At 39.1% G+C, this 21,085-nt stretch overlaps 1 protein-coding gene across 1 annotated transcript; it reads right to left on the bottom strand.

Moving 5' to 3' along the window:
• Positions 1-12,877: 12,877 nt before the first annotated feature.
• Positions 12,878-20,648, bottom strand: LOC148013090 (integrin-linked protein kinase 1-like). Its single transcript, XM_087667454.1, has 13 exons — positions 20,499-20,648; positions 20,136-20,388; positions 19,274-20,016; positions 19,043-19,117; positions 18,856-18,966; positions 17,112-17,191; positions 16,821-16,941; positions 16,452-16,531; positions 16,258-16,320; positions 13,904-14,028; positions 13,620-13,705; positions 13,419-13,543; positions 12,878-13,284 (listed from the first exon to the last, which is right to left on the bottom strand). The coding sequence occupies exons 3-13, from the start codon at positions 19,589-19,591 to the stop codon at positions 13,116-13,118; spliced, it is 1,353 nt and encodes a 450-aa protein (XP_087523580.1). The 5' UTR covers positions 19,592-20,016; positions 20,136-20,388; positions 20,499-20,648; the 3' UTR covers positions 12,878-13,115.
• Positions 20,649-21,085: the final 437 nt, after the last annotated feature.

The following is a 21,085-nucleotide window of genomic DNA, read 5'->3' on the forward strand; positions in this document are numbered from 1 at the left end:
TCTTACGGTTGCCATCCTTGCAACCGGACTGAATGTTTCTTCATAGTTAATGCCATATGTTTGTGCATACCCCTTGACTACTAATCTTGCCTTGTATCTGTTCACAGAACCATCTGCATTGTGCTTCACCTTATAAACCCACTTACAGCCAATTGCATTTTTACCTTTAGGCAAAGGTACCAATTCCCATGTAGCATTTGCTTCCAAGGCATCCATTTCTTCATCCATGGCTTTCTCCCATTTTTCTTTTCCCACGGCTTGCTCAAAAGAAGTAGGTTCTGGTTCATGTATCACTTTGACCATATATGCATAGTGAATGGCTGTAAATCCATCATATTTCAGCCTATCCACAGGATACCTAGCTCTCGTAGACCTGCACAAAGTAGGTTCACTCCCAGGTGCTCTCAAAACATCCCTGGTCTTCCTTACTCCAGGTGTAACAATAGAAGGAATACCCAACTCATCATCAATGCTCTGTTCTGAGCCACTGGATTCACCATCCACATAAGAGTGACCTGCATTCACATCAAACATGGACTGATCAACCTTCTCTTTTCCTTTTCGTGATACCTGCATACCACTATCTGCATTGCTTTGAGAAGATTCTCCTGATCTCAATCTGCCTGTCCATGGCGAAGAATGTGAACCACTACTAGAGGACGCTCCAGGTCCACTAATATTTTGTGACTGCTGCTGTGAATTCTGTGCAGCATTACCATTTTGTGCATCTACATCATCAATCACATTTACTGGTTTATACCAGCTACTCATCTCATCAAAAACAACATCTCTGCTCACTGTAAGCTTACGAGTAGAAGGGTTATAGCATCTATACCCTTTTTGCTGCAGAGAGTAACCAATAAAGATGCACTTCTCAGCTTTTGGATCTCAACTCATCTGGCACATGTACATAGGCAATGCAACCAAAAATTTTCAAATGAGAAATATCTGGTTTCCTACCAGTATACCTCTCCTCTGGAGTCATTCCATGTATTGCTGCAGTGGGAGTCCTGTTCATTATGTAGACTGTTGTAGCAACTGCTTCAGCTCAATAAAAATCTGGCAAGTCTTTTTCATTGAGCATGGCACGAGACACCTCTCCAATATGCCTGTTTTTCCTTTCTGCAATTCCATTTTGTTGTGGGGTATGACTGCATGAATATTGCTGCTTTATGCCATGCTCTTGTAGGAACCTTGCAAACTCATTTGAGAGGTACTCTCCCTCTCCATCTGACCTTAGGCATTTTATCTGCAGGCCTGTTTCTTTTTCAACCATCGCTTTAAGAGTTTTGAAATGCCCAAAAACTTCACTTTTCTTTTTCATAAAATACACCCAAACTTTTCTGCTATAGTCATCAATAAAACTGACAAAATAATGACAGCCTCCAAGAGATGCAGCTTTAGTTGTCCACACATCAGAGTGGATTAATTCCAATGGCTTCTTACTCTCTTGAACATGTCTAGGAAATGGTTTCCTTGCCTGTTTTCCAAACTGACAGGCTTCACATACCTTATGCATTTCTGCAACCTTGAATTTTGGCAAACCTGCAACAATATTTTGGGCCTGCATTGATTTAAGTCGCTATACATTAACATGACCAATGCGTTTATGCCAGATATCAATATCTGCAACTACACCGGTCCCATGTGCAAACATTGCTGCATTCAATTCAGACATGTCTGCATCCAATGTAAACATTTTGCCCTTCTTCTTTCCTTTTGCTATCAAGCGACCTTTATTTTTCATATCCTCAACAAAGCATCCATGAGGATTAAATCTGACTTGCAAGCCCTGCTCAACCATTTGACCAACAGAAACCAGATTCTTGGTGATATTTGGGACATGGAATACATCGAACAGGTATTTCTTTTTCCCATCCTGCATAGACAAGGGAATTTTTCCAATCTGCACAATAGGATGTGCAGTATCATCACCAGTCTCCACAAATCCTGGTTTTTCCATTTTTCTTGCATCCTCCATCCATTCTGCATGACCTGTCATGTGGTTTGATGCACCTGAGTCAACATACCATACATCATTGCTTTCTTCTGCACTTGTCACAGAATTGTTCATGTGCTGCACCATAAACAAGTGCTCATTTCTGTCATCACCTTGTCTACTAGAAGATGCATAATTCCCTTGTTGCAGTTTTCCATTCGTGATGTCATTCTGCTTTTTATAGCAGTCTTTAGCCATATGACCCATTTTACCACAGTAGTAGCATTCAACATTACTGTTTGCATTTTGGCCTCTTTGCCATCCACCACGACCTCTTTGGCTCCCCCTGCCTCTAGAGTTACCACGTCCTCCTCCATAGGACTGGTTTTCTTGAGTTTGCTGCATATTCTGATTTCTGCCACGGCCTGCAAATCGGCCTCCTCTACCTCTGCCTCTACCTCTTCCAGCATTTGAGTAGAAGACAGCTTCTTTTGAAGTTCCTCCTGAAGAAGATGCACCACCATTTCTCTGCTCCTCAGAAATTAGAAGAGCAATCAACTCCTCAAAATCAGAAAATCTTTCACGGACAGAAATGGATGTTTGGAACTGTGCATAATCCTTTCCTAGACCATTCAAGGTCACGGAAACTAAATCATCATCTTCCACTGGCGACCCAATGGAAGCAAGTGCATCTACAATCTTCTTCACCTTCATGTGGTAGTTGTTGATGCTCATACTTTCTCTTTGCACATTATGCAACTCTTGCTTGAGCTGCATTTTCCTGGCTTGCGTATTTGTGCTATACATTTTTGACAAAGTATCCCATGCCTCCTTTGGCATACTTGCATCCTGAATATGCACAATCATAGAGTCTGAAATACTAATAGACAGCCAATACATAACTTTCCTGGCTCTCTCATGCCATGTTTTGAATGCCTGCATTTGCTGTTGATTGGGAACATCAGAAAGAACTGGTTCTTCTTCATTTCCTGCAACAAATTCCCAATATCCTTTTCCCATAAGAAAATTTGTCATTCTAAACTTCCATGCTTGGAAGTTGTTCTTGTCAAGCTTTTCAGTGACAATCTGTGAAAGAGAATCAGATGCCATTACAGAAGACTGCAAAAAATTCTGTCACTGCAAAAACCACAGCTTCACCCTTACAAGGGAAAATCTGCAAAACTGGCGAAGGTGGTATTTGACCACACAGTCACTTCCTAGTGACGATTTTGCATCAACAGGCAACAGGGATGATTCTGTAACTCCCAATGTCTCTGCGCACAGGCATACAATGCAATTTCTGCAGTAACTTTTTACCGACCTGCAGAACAGTGGTCGCACAGCATAAAACTGGGCCTTTTCCTGAGTGCGTGCAAAAAACTTCCGCCTCCAAAACAGGCCCCGAAATGGCCTCAAATCAAAAAAACAAGGTCGCCAAGGGCTAATGGCCATTCCCGCAGCATATACTGCCCTCTTGCTTCACCGCGAAGGGCGTCTCAACCTGAGACAATGCACTCCTGCACTTTCCGGCTGTGCTACCTGCAGAGGTCTGCTCCCAAAACAGAAAATGAAAGCAACACTGCTCCTCTTACCAGAACACCGCGAGCTTGGCTTGCTTTCTTGAGCTCCTTACCACGAACAAGGCTCTGATACCATGTCAAGATTGTGGGAGAGAAGGAAGGAGTCTCGCTTGAAGCTTTCTTGCTTGCACATTGGGGGAATACACACAAGGGTGGAGGCTGAAAACAGTTTTCCTCTTCTTAGTTGTGTAAGCCAAAAGAACTCTAGTACAAAGAAATAGAAGAACCCTATATATGGGTCTCAAACCAAACTCAACTAACTAAGGTGGCATACTAACTGAGCCATGAACTAGAATAGATAAGGATAGCTATCAAGTAGCTATTATTCATGGGCGGTGTACCAACCGCATCTGCAACTAACACGTCGGTGACATAAATGCACAACGGTCACCCTGGCGTATCACGAGTGGAGCTCGATATCTCAACAAAATGTCCAAAACTTCTTACGAATTAGAATTGGGAAACTTTGGGATGTTAATATTGTGCATGGTTCTTGGCTCAAGAACAATAGGAAAAATTGTTCATGTCAGGTGTTCCTACTAATGCAACAATGGAAAGCGGGAGATCATCATCAATAGTTGGTTCCTTATTGCTCCATATTGCACATGGCTCATTCTATGGCATCATGGAAGTTGCATTCGATGACAAAGTGGTCTCCCCTTACATCGCCCATGTTATCGCATAAACCTAAGAGAACTAGCCAACTACCAAAAAAAAAAAAAAACAAAAGGGCAATGATCCAAAACATGCCTATGTGCACTTGTTCATTGAGGAGAATTTGATGGCAACTTGTTCCTTCTATACTTGGTATTCAAAGGAAAAAATGCATTAGTGCTTATCCATGGTTCTCTAATGGTGGCTAAGAATATACAAGGCTTAAGAGCAAAAATGCAATGGTGATCAAAGAAATTACATTTTTTAATAAAGCGTAAGAGTGTTTTATTATTAAAGTACTAGATCATTGATTTTATTGATGAAGCACTAAAGCATTGAATAAGTAAGGTGAAACTCTAATATGCAAGCTTTAAATTAGTTATGTTGTCTTAATGTTTGTTTTGTTACTTTGTGACAAGATTATAAGGAAACCATGTTTGTATTATAATCAAGGAAGGGCTCATAAGTGGCAGTCTCAAAAAATGAGGGTAATGGGTTAAATCCTAGACCTTGTAGTCCAAAATGGAACCATTTAGTCAAGTGTTGTCAAATATCTCTATGAAATTAAGATCAATAAATATTGGATAGAGGGTTGCATCCATTTAGTCAAGTGTTGTCCAACATCCCTGTGAAATTAAGATTGATAAATGTTGGACATATCCTCTACTACTAGTATCTATACTTACAAAAACATTATTTGTTCATGGAGGAGAGATTTGATGACAAGTTCTTCCTTTTATACTTGGTATAGAAACTTTTGTTGAGTAACAATATCGTGATGTAAGAGCATGAAGGGATCAGGACTAGGTCCTTTACAATTATACCAATCCTTTTATGTTAAATTTTCAATAATTTCATTAATGATAATGATGTCTCATGCTTACAAAAGTAAAATTCCAATTAGAAAAAAAATGTTTTTCTTTGAATTTCAAGATTCAAGACCTTGTTCTAGTCCTTTAGTAGGCCAATCAATAACTAATGTTATTTAGAACCATCAGTTAAGGTTAAGGATGGTAACTACGTGGAAACCCTCAAGGAAGAATTTTCTCATAAGGAAAATGATATTCATGAGTGCACACAACGAACCCACTTGATTGTGCATGATGGATCCACTTGATTAGGAAAGACATTCAAGCTTAGGATTAGTTAATATAAGGAACCTTTAAGTAAGTCTAGCTTTGATTCTAAAATTGTAAGAGCAAGTGTTTCAAATAGGAGTAGAATAATCATGTATTTCATGTGCTTGAATGACTTACTTTGTTCCCCATAAAGTTGGCTATTAACTTGGAAGTAAACTCTAAGGTTCAAATTTTTACTAGTTAAAAGCATGGTATGACCTAGTACAATAAGGTTGAGAGTAATATGAGATTATTAGTAAAGATTAAGTCATAATCATAAGCATATCATTAGGGTAGACTAGCAAGAACTTAATCCCTAAATTCCCTCTTGGTTCTAGCCTAATAAGAAATCTGATTTTAGTTGCAAAAACTTTTCACATGTATCAAGGCTTCTAGCTTTAGCTAAGATAATGAAACTGGGAATATGAAAAGTTCTTTGTGTTGTAAAAGCCATACCCTCCCATTCTAATAAGTTTTAAGTTGCTCCATAATTTTGGATATTAAGGGGTGGGCTTTGAACCTCATATACTGTAACACCTCTAGAAAGTAAATCCAAATCTCCTTTCTCCATCACTTCCTATTAGATTTTTGCTCCAACTTTAAAAGTCTTTCACTAAATTCGTCACAATTAGGCTTCCAAGATAATGCTTCTAAGGCTTATATGGATCAAAAGCTTCCTTAAGGTTTTGGTACCTAAATTATCTTTTTATCTAGATTAAGCTAAAGTGCTCTAAGCCACCATGGTACTTTGTGTTCGGGCTAAGGTCTAGGATAATAGCTAAGGATGATTTGTTTTCCTTTATGGGCAATAGAAAAGATCACTCTTGCCCTTGAATTCCCTTAGTTGTAGCATGCATAATAGTTTTCATAGGGCTAAGTTGCAAATTAGATCTATGGATAGACATATGGCTTCTTAATCTACTCAAATTCTACCAAGGAAAATGTCTTGTTGTATAATCCTAGCATGAGGATTAGGATAAATTATGCAAGTATCAAAATTGATTAAATGATTGTCTCAATAATGCTCTATTTTAACAATGATGTTGGTTGCTTGATACATATAGATTAGTTGTATGGATGTTTATAGAGATTAATTAGCATGAGATATGCACATAATTGTAAAACACTTATGGTAGTAATTACATAATGCTAGGAATTATTCATCTTAAACATTGAAAGGTTCATATAGGGGATTCTAGTTTGTTCCTTCCTAATGTGTATTATAAATAAATCCAATATTCTCCCCCCTTGTATGAAGCCCTCCTAATGAAATTAGAGTACCTTGAGTAACAATCAGGGAAAACCATTCTACCACTAAAGATTGGGGAATATGAGCTAATGCATTACATCTTATGGTTTTTATCCTTTTATTTGTACCACAAGAATGAGTGAAACTACTATATTTCATTGTGGCCATAAGATTAGACTCATAGTTGTAAGTATGAAATTTGTACCACCTATACTATCTATGAGTAATTAGTATTATATTTTTTTGCCCATCTCCCTGGAAGAAACACAAGCTACCCTATCGAAGTGTAAGTTACAAACCAAACAATATGGCTCAAAAGGTATGTATATCCCAAATATTACCTATTATTTATAATGCATCATCAACATCTATTTCTTATTTGGATTTGCTACATCTAATATATATGGTTTTTTTTAAATCTCTTTTGTGCCATCACAATCACTAAACACATCAAGGGATTTCTTGCAAAATGAAATTTCTCGGCATCACTACAACTGTAGTGGAGCATGTAAGGAATATCTTCTCAAAAACGGTTGTCTTTGACGCACACTCATGCCACTTCCTGAGTTATCTATTTCCCCTCTTGCACCGTGTCATGTATTTATAAATTTCAAAAGATAAAAAATAAAAAACCAAAAAGCACATGCACATTCACTATCCGTAGGGCAATGCTCTAGCCCTTCCCCCATGTCACAATCTCAAGGCACATCAAGGGCAGGACATCCCGGGTTTGCTCGAACAACCTGTCACCCTAAGGATAGTAGCGCACCACATTCTCTCACCAACTAGGCCCTTAAGTGTGGGACAACATTCCAAGTTTAGTTGGAATTCGACCCATGTCTCAATTGCACAAGAGCACACAACCACTACACAGAAGAGCACGAGTGTTGCAATAGGTACAACGGAGCTCCTCAAGACCCATTAACATCGATGACCCATGCACATCACAATCCATTCAACATTGTCCATCTCCTCTCCCTTCCTCTTCAAGTTAACCTAGCACACACCACATCTCTCAATCCTACTATCTTGCCCATCCACATCTCTTCTATCACATCACACCATCTGCCCCAACCAACTCCATCATCACACGACCCAGAGCCTTCCACTAGTAATAGCACCATACATTTTGCAAAATTTCCATGAGACTAGTACTCATCTAGGAAAGGGGATAATGTTAACTGCAAGAAGGAGATAATGAAATAGGCCTATAAAACAATGGGCAAGAGCAATTTTTCTAACATGTCATTCTATTGTTTTTATGAGAGCCAGACTCTCTCCCATGCAAATTCTATTTAATCAACCAGGATTTTGATCCCAACTTGTGTCAGGCCTATATTTTCATCAAGACTAAGGTTTGATTGCATGTAAAAAAAAAGAGCCATGATAGACTGGAAAGACCACAAAATGGGAAAAACACCCAAGGGGATGGGAAAACCCTATCCCTAATTTTCATGTATTTAAAGGATGAGAAAGAATAGAACATGATATTCATGTGTGTATGCAAATTTTGTGTACCTACCTTCTTGCTTTTCACTATGAGAGAGGGAGAGATTAAGAGTTTGAGAGAGTTGAGAAAGTGAGAGAGTGAGGGTGAGGGTGAGGGTGAGGGTGAGGGACCGTGTGGGTGAAGCCTCCTTCTTCCTCTTAAGCACTATCTCATGTGTATGTTTATGCTTCTTACTTGCATGCCAAGGCCATAGAGGGTTGATAATGCAAGGAGCACATTCGTGGATTATGGAGCTTTGCAAGATCGTCCTCCGTGCTTGAGGGAAGGCCATGCAAGCTCACTACAAGCGAATATTGGTATTCATAATGTGTGTAAGAGGCTAGGTGAGAGATAGCTATCGTGCTTTGTGGTTGAACCTCTTGAATGAATAAGAGGGTGTCCAAAGTCCCATCACTGAGCTCATGGAGCACAACAACATCCTTTAGATACAACATGTCAATCAATTAATCATGTGCTGGAAGAAGATAGCTCTTTTTTTAAAAGTTTGATTCTTTTATTAAAATCCCTTGACCAGGATTCTAAACTCACACCATCTTACATATAGAATTTGAGACCTTTGATCCTTATCGTAGGTCCTTGAGCCATTTACTGGCTCAATGCCCCTTTACGCTCCTCGATGTTTAAGGTGATGGAGCAACATCATGCTTGGCCTATTTCATCACTTGGCTCTCTGCCCTAGATACCAAGCTATTGATCCATGTACTTACTAATGGCCTTCACCTTTACTAGGGGTAGACACTCTTGTATTGGGAAAGATCTTCCCTTTTGGAATTCCTTTCCTTAATTTAATTCCCCTTATCTGATAATGCAGCTAATCACTTAAGTTCACATGCATAAGCCAAAAGTAAACATTTGAAATGTAGAAATTTTGTCTTTCCCAAGAAACAAATGAATATAGGCATAACTAAGAGCAATCCTTTCATTTCACATGACTCAATCAAAAGCAAATTGAGTACAATCTATCAATAATAGCAACTTCCCTTAATCTAATGCATGTAAATTACATTTCCCAAGCAACTAAATACCTTTTATTTCACATTATTCAATCAAGAGCAATTTGAGTACAATTCATCAATAGTAGCAACTTCCCTTAATCTACGAATAAACTATTCAACTTAATTAAGATGAGTAACTTCAACAAAAGTTGCAACTTCGATAACATCTTTGGGGTCCGTTGTAGGATTGTTGTTCTCACACTCTCTAGGGGTATCTAGTATGATGGGATCCTTCTCTTTGCAATGATTTTTCCATCATTTTGAAGTAACTTCAATGAAGCTTCAAAGGGATTGTGGAAAAGAGAGGTAGATCTATTAGGGATACTCTAAATAATTCTCATTTCAACTATTTTATATACATTCCAAAGGTGCATTCTTACATTAGTGCTCATAAATATAACAAAACTTGTTCATGTGGAAACCATCTTGATCATCTTTATTAGATAAGCACTGAACATTACAAATTGCCAAAAAGACGAAAGCCAAAGACATCACATCCACTCCCTCTTTAAAATTTTTTAGAAGTTCTCATCTCAAAAAAACTCAGGAGCATCTTAGGAATCCTTTTACAAGAGGTTTGGCTCTAATAAACATATTCTTCCAAGGATTGAATTATAGGACCTATGGATTATTAGACTATCACACTCATCATCATGATCCTTCAAGATTTCTAATAGTGATTCTTCCATTGGTAGAATGTGTATTGATATCAATAACATCCCATCTATTTCCTAGTCATAAGCCTTCATATATAGGTTTCAAAACTAATCTCCACAGTTTCTTTTCTTAATTTGACTTGGCCAATAATGAGTCAAATATTAATTCTTTTTCAAATGCTTAAGTCACTACTCTTACTACAATGCTTAGATGATCTAGTCATAAGCTCTCAACCAAGATCCTCAAGAAATCCAAAATCTTAACAAGATCAACATCATATCTTCTCAAATCCAACATTTGGACAATATTTACTTAGTTTCCAATAAACAATGGTCTCCTACCTCCTTGATGAGAAGGTTTTCACAATCCATTTGTAGACAATTGACACACAGTCATACATCATCTAGCCAAACATCGTTAGATCTAAACTTTCTCCAAGCACATGAATGCAAGTAAACCCTTGCTCCAAAAGCAAGAATAACATTATCAAGACAATCTCAAGTACTTCACAAGCCAAGAATCTACTTCTAGTCAGCCTAGCACGCTTCACAATCTCAATTAACCTATTGCAACTCATTTTCCAACTCATTTTCTTTAAATCGCCTTCCTTTACTATAAGTATTTTCTTTCCAACCCAGATGAGAGGCCACATTCAGCATGGTCTAAAATTTCTCAAATCCTAAAAATGGCTTGCTATAAGATCAAGCAAGTTGCTAGCTCAAGTTTACACTACCGATTTAAACAACAAAAATGTTCTCTAAATTTTTCAAATCATCTACTTGAACTAGCCTAGCAATCTTAATTGCCTTAGGTGTGCACTTCCTCTCCTTACAACCTCAAAGTCTAAGTCAACATTTTGCTCTAGTCTTGCAATCTTAACACTCTTTTCTTTTTACACTCATACCATGGGTAAGAAAGAATGTTCTCTCAAAATTTTCAAATAATCTACTTGGACTAGCCTAGCAATCTTAATTCCCTCAAGGGTGCACTTTCTCTCCTTATAACCTCAAAGTCTAAGTCAATATTTTGCTCTAGTCTTACAATCTTAACACTCTTTCTTTTTACACTCATACCATGTGTAAGATATCAACCTCTAGTTACACCTCTCCACAGGCAACCATGTCAACCTTATGAGATTCACAAACTCAATTGATCAAGTAATCTGTAAGTCCATCTCAAAGGAAAATGTTAAGGCCTCAACCCAAAAAAGATCAAACTTGAAGGGCCTTAAGCTTCTCAAGTCATCCTAACATTAATTTGGCCCCTATAGACATACTCTTTGCTTGGATGGGGGCATCCTATAGTTATAGTGGCAACCAATTTTGTACTCCGTTCAAGGAGAAACATGCCTTTTTCTTGAAGACCAAGCATGGGTATCTTCTAGCCCCCTAAAATGAGAGAAGTTGGCGCCTATGTCAATAACAACTCTTAGTCTGACTAAATCTTTTGTCATCAAAAATCAACTTGACTTCTAAGGGTCTACCATTGATAGAATGGGGCTATTGAGACCTCCATCCACTCGCTTTTCATTCCACACCCAAAACTAGCTTTAGTTATCTAATTACCTTATGCCACCAAAGGAGGGCATTTCAACTCATAGTCTCGTCTAGAGACTTCTTCCCCACCTCAAGGCATAGCATCCAAAACCTCAACCCTCGATATTGGCCACATATAAGTGTCAAAATTGTGAGATTTGCAAACCTGGTGCAATCTAAAATAGCATGCTACTTCACAACTACTCATGGCTTGGATAGGGTCGCAATAGTAGCAGCTTTCATGGGGCTAAGATAATCCACCAAGAGGGCTATCCCCACCTAAGAGGGCTTGGCAAATTTCCTTCTCTGGTGGCCACTCTGATCAAAACCCTAACTCTCATTCTTCATGGTAGCCATAGCTAGAAAGCTTCAAATATTGAGACGCACAATTAGCTTCATAAAATAACCTATTACACAAGGTTTATTACATGATCCTTCAAGGAAAATACATTAATTGAATACTCAAATGTAGAAGATCCTTAGGGACAACATATCAATTCGCCAATGTATTACACCAAGGTTTATTACATTATACTTTAGGGACAACAAATCAATTGAATACTTTTCCATATGAGATAGCTTGATTTGGATTTGCTTTCTTGATTACAATCCCTTGACTATGATTACCAATTTCCACTAAGTTGCACCATCTCTCATAAAATTTGGGTATTCCATCCTCAAAGTAGTCACGTTCCTTTCCTAGACTGTACAATGCAAGGCAAACAATCTTTTCCAAGCAAAACACATTCAACCAAAACTAAAGGTAGTACTTTCATTTTGCAAGTTTTAATTGTGAGCATTTGCAATACAATCTATTTATTGACAATCACCACTTTGTTATCTAGAAATAAATGATTCAACCTAATTAACAATAAATGATTCAACCTAATTAAGACAACTAACTTTAATAACATTGCACCTTCAACAATGCGTTCAAAATCCATTGTCAAATTATTGTTCCTCCACTTTCTAGAGGTATCTTGTACAACAAGCTCCTTTGCTTTGAAGTTTGCAACATCTCTTTGGGGTCTAGAAAAGAGATGAAGATTAGAAATGATTTCAACATCACTTTCACAAAATTATCAAAAGGTGAGAAAGAAAAGTAAAGTACTCAACAAAGCTTTAGCAAGGTGATAGGAAGGAGAGGAGAGATTGAGTCGCATTTGACTTCTAACACAATGATCTAAAAGAGTGACACTAGGATGAACTAGACAAAGCTCAAGAAAGAAAGGCTCTCTCTAGCTACTCCCATGCAAAATTATGTTCTCCCTAAGAAGATTTGTTTCTAATGCCATCTTTTTAATATATTAGATTTAGCTCAAAACAAGGCCTTGCATATGTTTTTGCGTACAATGGTATAGTCCATGCTTTGTGTACAAAAAGTACACTTCAACCCATAATGGCCCTCAAATTGGCCTAAAATTAAAATCTTTATTTGCTTCTTCCACACTAAGCTCACAAAATAGTTACGTTGGCACTATAGCCTTGAATGTCCCTCGTTTTTAAGTACTCTCTTTTCCAATATACGTTCTTACATGTTTGCTCGTAAATGTGATGAAACTTGCTCACGTGCAAACATTTCTTGAGAAATTTTATCAAGATGAGCACTAAACAATAAAGCTTGTGTGAACGATATCAGATTAATTTAACAAGGCAATCTTAATTTGAAAGAGGACAAGTAATGTGACATACTGCATGGTCCCCTACCGCAAGAAGCACAATACAGAGCAACAAGCAACTTCATATGAAGAGAGGACCCCATCCTTACCAACTGCCATACTGACAGTACTTCACGATACTTATTATCCATTGACGAGAGAGAATGACAAAAAATGGGGTGTAGCCTTGGGACAGTGTTCTTGACCGATCAGAGTCTTTTTACTGAAAGCTTAGAGATCTGAAACTTAAAGTCCTATTAGAACCTTTGAACAGCCTTCTGAAGAAACCACGCTTCTCACACAGAGGCTTGATCTTCTCCAGGTCATTAATGACTTCTGCAAATGTAGGCCTTTGGGAAGGCTGCTTGTCCCAGCAGCGGCTGATCAACCTACAAGATGCCCAAAAAGGCAGTTTAGCAAAATCTTACTGTCATACCTATCCTTCCATTTAGCATAGTTTAAAAACCTAGAGCAGACATCTATCCTCTCCACCAACCCACTTGAGAAAACATCCATCACTTACTCTTTTAAACCGGCCGGGTAGCGTCTATCTTTCACTCTGAAAGGTGGCCTGTCATTACCATAAGCCACGGCTTCAAAAACTTCCTCCTCGGTCTTATTAGGAAATGGAGGTGAACCCTCAATCATCTGCAAAACAGCTTTAGAATAAAACTCTCTACAGCAATGTGAAACTATCAGAGGACTTGGTTCACCAGAATGCCACCTGATACAGAATCAGACCAAATGAAAATACATCCACTTTCGTGTCATACGCTTCACCTCGCATGGCTTCTGGAGCCATGTAGTAACCTGCACCAAAGAAACATCTATTAGAGAGCAGAAGCTAAAAGTTAAAAGCAACCATCCAACATTTGCTGCAAGAGTTGAAATTTTTCCTCTACATATTGCAGCAAGAGCACACCTTTTGTGACACTGACTTTGAACTTTGGAACATTCTCACCAGTTTAGGCACAAAAATGCTCAAATCAATTACTCTTGAGTACTTACGTGCAGAAGATCCACTGAGATCATGACCGTTAGCATCTGCACGAATCTCTGAAGGTCCCCTGAGAAGCTGGCTGAGACCAAAGTCTGCAACTTTCAGTCGCCCAACCCTATCCCGCAGAATGTTCCTGGCGGCATACTGAGAAGAGAAAACATTAGAAACCATTCTCTCCTCCTCCACTCACACAGATTTACAGCACTCCAATATCTTAGAGGGCTTTCCAACGTCTTAGAGAGCTCTCCAACATGGTTAAGATTTTAATTGTGTTGAGATCTTGAAACTTTGTAATGTCACTATCTAGACTGGCTTGAAAGCTGACATCTGATCAAATATTATCACCAAACACTCCAACCAGAGGAACCAGAATTCATAAATCCAGACACCGAGAAACAGAAAATGCATATTATGTGTGTGAGCATGCGTGCACGTGTGCACATGTGTGTGTTTGCGTGCGAGAGTTATATTTCAATCCATGATAACAGTGTAGATTCAATTCTTTCTTCCCCTTGTAATGAGACAAAAAGAAGATACTGATAAATTCATGTCTATTACCAAGGAGATTCTTTGGAAAACCAAGGCAAACAGGAAGGAAATTAGGCTGATGGCTGCTAAAGTGCACTTGCCAAAGATACCTTGGTGGTTTAAATATTCACAATATTCATTATCATGCATTAGCCCCAAAAGAATGTCAATGCCAGCCTTTGGTAATTGGACGGTCTCTCACTGGGAATAGTACTTCGTCAATTTGAGGGCAACATATTGGGCTGTCATTTCTCCACTAAGCTCCTTGAGAGTTGGGAAAAAGATTCTTGTGTGCTTCAAATGGACTCCTTGCCAAACACAGCAAGCCAAGTATCTCATTTGGCAATATCCTGATCATGCTGATTTCAGCAATCCATCATTTGACTCTTACAGCTTCTATTGGGCATCCCTTCAACAGTATTTGTTTGATTCTCTCTTCATGAGATTGAATACATTATGCATTCATTATCATTCACTGATTTCTCAATATTTTTTGGGTGCCTTGTGTCTCACTGAGCACAGCACTTGCTGTACGTCATTATTACACACTCAACTCATTTCATCAAAAACAAACATGCCATATACATCCAATTTTTTGAGAGTAACATTCTTGACCCAAGAGCTTACAGATGGTATGGTGCAAGTGATCGGGCCTGGCTTGCTTCAATTAGAAATAATATTGGGTGGTTGTATCCCAATGAACACAACACTTGCTGCACGTCAGTAATATACACTCAGCTCATTTCATCAACAACAAAGTGCCATAAACATCCAATTTTTTGAGAGCAACATTCTTGACCTGAGATCTTACAGATAGTATGGTGCAACTGACCAGTTAGAAATAATGTAAAAGGCCTATCTTCATTTGCTGGATAGTAGCTGATTAGCACCCTACTTGCAAGTCTTCTGACTTTGGGTGATGGTGACTAACAATCCGCATCAGATTGAGTGTTACAGCATGCCTGGTCATGCAGGCAGGTCCACTTGAAACTGTCCATGGATTGGTCAACTTGGTTTGACCGGGTTACAAACCAGTTAAGCATTCATTGATTGAAGATAACATTTGGTACTTGGTCCCTTGTGCATCTTGGATTACAGGTGGTTCTGATTACTGATTATTTGATTTACATTCTTTGCACACACGAGTGTGACATGGCTGGAGCAATTGCATGCCAAAGGGGGGCTTAGGCATGTTCAGAGCTTGTTTGGAGCAGTGCCTTGCCTTCCCAACGTTGGCATGAGGATCTATGATAGCATGTCCACACATTTAGTGATAGATAAGTTGAATATTTCAGAGAAGCTCATGGAATTCCAGCATGCACTACTCAGGATCTTCAACATGCATGTAATGTAAAACTATCCTTAAAATCCATGGTAAGTACTACATTATAGCTAATGCACAGGAAGGTACTCAGGTTTCACACGATCAAATCCATTAGCACTACTCCAGGGCTGACGAGAGCAAATTTAGACGGGAGCAGGACGAAAGGAAATACTTTTCACTATTCACGCAGACTTCCCTTAGATTTTACTATCCAAAGTCTTCTATATTATTTATATTCTATCCAAACCGAGCACTTCCAGGGCTGATGAGAGCAAATTTAGATGGGAGCAGGACAAAAGGAAATCCTTTTCACAATTCACCCAGACTTCTCTTAGATTTTACTATCCAAAGCCTTCCATATTATTTCTATTCTAGCCAGACTGTGAGGCTGCATTTCCTACTATACAATACCGAAAGAATCCATAATCATGCTAAGATGTGAATATGCATTCCAACAATGTGATCACATAGCTGCTTATGCACACAAAATGGAAACCACACCTTTAATACCTTGGTTTTAATCCACGATGGATAATGGGTTCAGGCTTGCATTCATGCAAGTAGTTCATGCCCCTGGCACCATGGTCAAAGATGGAATTAGTGTTGCATTCAGGCCACATAATAAATGTAGAGCCACAGGTCTTATTACCTAGTAATCAATATAGTGGGCAATGCCTATTTGCCTTAGTAAACTTAAAGCTTACCGTGCTATGTCAAGAGCATATCTCACTGCTTTACTGAGCTCCAAGCGACCCTTCTTTTTCAAATAATACTGCAAGTCCCCCTGTGAAATCCAAGGTTTATTAACAGAAGTCATAGACCATAAGAGTTCTTGAGAGCAGATGAATCAGTAATACAATCAGCATACATTTTGATGGTTTGAGGTATCACAACAGCAGATATGTTTGACATTCCAAAAAATGATTGTCCTAGTTTATGGATTTTCCTTTAGTGTCATCTACCTATAGAAGGCACCGTTAAAAATTTCAACTGCCATAATTTTTCTTCAATGGATAACTCACAAAGAAACCTACTTTATCTTTTCACAAAAGCAACCAAGTCAACTTTCATACCCCAGCACAGTATTCCACGATGATACGCATTGGAGTATTCTGAGTCACAGCACCAAGGAATTGCACAATGTTTGGATGCCGCAACTTTTGAAGAAGAGCCAATTCATCTCGGAACGCTTTTCTGATGTCAGCATGTTATCTGAGTTAAGAAAGTGCCTATCACTTTTACTGCCCATGCAAGAGTGCACATGGTAACATCCATGGTGATACTAAAATTCAGACATATTGTGGCACACTGCATAAACGCTTTTTCATCTTCTAGCCCAATGCCAAAAACCTTGCATCACTTACACAATTTGTGGCTGGCTTGATAAGTCACCTGGGATCTCCTTGACAGCAACCATAGTCCCATGCCATTTGGCAATTTTGTACTGCAGAAGGTTTCATTAGATGATTAAGCATGCTTTTCACTTCAGCAAACATCTGCATTGCATAGATTGCATGAAGGATTGATAATCTCAGAATTACAATAACGTAATTGACACAGCTATGCAAAATCCAACTGGAGGTTTAAAAACAATAACCATTTTAAAGAACCATATTCCATTAAAATGCATGAAAAGCAAGCCCTGCTCAGTTGGTTTGGAAAAGATTATTGAACATTGGGTAGGATGAGGAGTCACCATTGCTAAGTAAATGGGCGTAACCGCCGTATTTTGAGGACTGACTGCCAATGGCTGACAGTGATCGACAAAATGCTAACCGATGACATAAATGCAAATCTAGGGAATATACAATGTTCACAAGCAGCAGAAACAAAATGCTGGAAATGGCTGCAAATCATTGAAAACGGTGGAATATTAAATGATGATGGGTAAGAGACTATGCTAGAATTACATCGGATCAGAGAGCCGATTGCCACAACATAAAGGCTGTGATGCTTTGTATATGAGAGGAAGTTGAGGTAGCCTGTAAAGGCACTTGAATTAGCCTCACATGCTACATGGAGCTGAGATGATGTTAATATTGCCTCCGACATGCAGATGGTTGCGGGACCCACTCTTAGCAAATCACCTATCAATATAAGATACATAATTGGTTCCAAAGATTGTTACCTAGCGTACCAAAGGAAGCAGTTGCCACATTTCTCGAATTACAAGGTGTGGCCAACAAGAAGGAGAATATACTTGACTTGATACATAGCTGATGGAAGCAAAGCACCATTGGTGCTCAAGTTGATATCTAGCTAATGGAAGCAAAGCACCATTGGCTTGACTGACCCATTCTGCTTTAAATTGCACTTAGTGTTTGCTCATTGGAGGTTTATGTGTACATCGAAGATATTGCCTTAAAACATGCTAGCAATGAATGTCCTTACCATGTCCCTTGACTAAATAGTTTAAAAGGATACTTGTACTACCCAAGATAACAAATCACACCATTCCGTCCCAATTTTTGTACCTTATACGAAACATGATCCATCAGCTCTATATTCAATTTTTATGTGCCTCCACATATCTACATCTTTCCATGGAGAGAAACATGCTTGAAACAAATCTAATCACACCATCTCCTATAAGCCATCATGTCATCACCATCTGTTTGTAATGACCCGACAACTTTTCTGTATATTTTCAGCCACTTGTTGATGCTTGTAGGAAGGCTTTATTGCAGAATAAATCAAAAACAGTAAAACATATCTCTTGGAAAAAAATCTAGTTGAAGATTGTCTGAATTCCAAAAGCAGCATTAGAGATCTCTTGCAAAAAAATTCTGGTTAAAGATTGTCTACAATCTGAAGGGTGAAGGGGTTTTTTGCTTGAAGATTATTTTTTATTTTTTGCGTCAAATTTCTATGACTCATGAGGATTGATTGACATAGACCGCAAGAGAGACCCCTTCATGTGAGCCCAGTGAAAAAACCACTCAATGGTAAGGCAACAATTGACTCAAAACATATCGAAACTTAAGCTCCAACAAAAATTCTACACTAACTTATCCATTCATAGCCTACGTGTCACCCAGAAAAAGTTCATACAGTTTGTGAGAAAGTCTGGAATGTAAAATGAACGAGATTGCTACAGTAACTCCTGACCTCTGACAACTTAGCATCTGTTTTTAGAAAATTTAGCTCCTGGCTTTTCACTTCATATTCAGGTACATCAGTGGGATTCGCCACTTGCATAGGCACTTTCTTTGAGGTTTCCTGCAAGACAAGCAGAAATAAGAATCCTGGAAAGCCAAAAGAGGAATACAATAACTAGTTGCACAAGTCAACTTACAGGAAGCTTTGCGCCTGCAGCCTCGAGAATTTTACAGACCTCTTTATTTCCATAATGCTTTGCATCAGAGAGGGGCTAAGCAGAAGCCATCAGATCCAGAAACCGCATTAGTAAGCTTAAATAAAACTAAAGGAAAATGTGATAAGCACAGGCCTCTTGATCATTCACAAAGTGTATAGATGTGTATAGAAAAACAATATCCTCTAAGTGGAAGAAATGCTGGCTGCTCACCGTGCTTCCCCATCGATCACGTGCATTCACATTAGCTTTCTGCTTGATTAGAAACTCCACAACATTCACATGGCCTTCACATGCGGCGACATGAAGAGCAGTTCTATCATCAAAATCCGCAATGTTGACATCAGCCCCCTCAGCAACCAAATCTTTGATCCCCTCCACATCACCTTTGCTAGACAAGAAAAGTAGCTGCATAGCCTTGTCAAGCTTCTCAGGAAGGCTCAGCGAGCTTGAGCCCCCGTCTGCATCATGATTGGGAGGGGCCAAGGAAGACTGTCTGCCAAGGGTGAATCTCGGTTTCGGTCCGTCCATCTTGAGCAGACTCAGTACAATGAGTTATCTGAGATCCTGTTTCCGTGAACGACGGTTTACTGACAGAGCTCCTCAGATGTACTGAACTTTTAGAAGAATGGGGGATCTGTGATTTTGTAGGAGACGGAGTTTTCTACGTGTTTGATACGCGATTTCAGCTTCCGAACTCCTAACCTTTCTAGAAGGTAAACTACCGAGAGGTCTAGATGCGTGTTGCTGCGATCCAGACTGGCAGCCAGCAGGCGGTAGATCAAAAATGTTTCCAAGAAAGATTGGTGCAAAGAGCGATGGCAAGAAGAACTACAGAAATATTAATGGCAAGGAGATAAAGCTAGAAGAATATGAAGCTTCGACCGGCTGCACGTCACACGCTTTGCGAGAAGAAGTGTTGATGCGTTCTTGGAAGCGAGGTGGGGAGTGGGACTCTGCTTCACGCGGCAAGACAAAAAAGCTTTACTTTCCAAGGCTAGGCTATGGGCACAGAGAGAGAAAGAGAGAGAGGCAAAGACAAAGACAAGAACAGAGAAAGAGGCAGAATACTAACCAGGATGAAGAAAAGGTACCTTCCCGGCGGAAGTTAGCTGGCTTTAGTCCACCTGCCGGTGCTCGTGGGACCTAACCAAGTAGACCTGTGGCTGTCCCTATCGGAGTCCCTCAGAGAGAGTCTCGATTTTTGACACACAGCGTGGTAGCTTTGCAAGCTCTCAGACAGGGAACAAGAAGCTTTCCTTGTTAACACACATTCCTCTTGAAGTCCAAGGGCAACGGCATCTTTAAGATCGCTGCCTGCAATCGTCCTGACGCAAACAAGAATGGACACAACAAACAAAGATACAGCAAAAGGCTGTGAGTGCTAACAGAAAGCAGTGAGCAGTACCTATCTTACCGCGCAGGTCCCTTTCCCTACCATTTGTCGTACTTCACACACAAGCATGATGAACTCCTTGCAACGCGTTTTTCTTTCTTTATTCTTCGACGACTCCTTGCAACTTCTTGTTTTACTCCATCGGCCTGCAACTTCCATGAAAATCCTTCAGTCCAGCGTTATCGACACGCAGCCATGAATTTCCGGGAAGAGGAGTGTTTTCACATTATTACTGTTGCTTAGTGCTGTGTTTTTAATTTTGGTAAGTGCTTTTTTGCAACTGGCAACAGCGTGTAAAAAAACCTAACCTTCCGTGTATCTCTTGTACCTAGGGTAAAGGGGCCAATAGGTTGTCATCTAACAATCTTCCATTATATTTTTTTTTCCCAAGTGAGTTACATAAATATTTTTTAATAGTCAAATAATTTATATTATATAAAGCTCAAAAAAAATTGAGATATTTTAATATTTTTATCAAGTAGCCTTAGTTACAAACGAACGGTTCTTAAAAGAGAGGCATTGAGGGGCCAATAGAGTGACACTCAATAATGCATTGCTTTAGGGTTTTACAAAATCTAAAATATAAAAAATTTTACATAGCTCAATTGTTTGATTTAAATTAAACTCAT

The sequence above is a fragment of the Lygodium microphyllum genome, chromosome 26 (genome assembly GCF_053477565.2).
Source record: "Lygodium microphyllum isolate KBCC chromosome 26, Lygodium_microphyllum_v1.1.10, whole genome shotgun sequence".
NCBI lineage: Eukaryota > Viridiplantae > Streptophyta > Polypodiopsida > Schizaeales > Lygodiaceae > Lygodium > Lygodium microphyllum.

Bases quoted from the DNA above. Each gene is read 5' to 3' on its own strand.
- LOC148013090 (XM_087667454.1), bottom strand. From the start codon at position 19,591: ATGGACGGACCGAAACCGAGATTCACCCTTGGCAGACAGTCTTCCTTG. The intron at 14,029-16,257 runs GTATTAAAGGTG...GTATGCCGCCAG, and splicing joins CATCGTGGATTAAAACCAAG to GAACATTCTGCGGGATAGGG. The intron at 13,706-13,903 runs GTAAGTACTCAA...TCTTTGGTGCAG, and splicing joins TCTCAGTGGATCTTCTGCAC to GTTACTACATGGCTCCAGAA.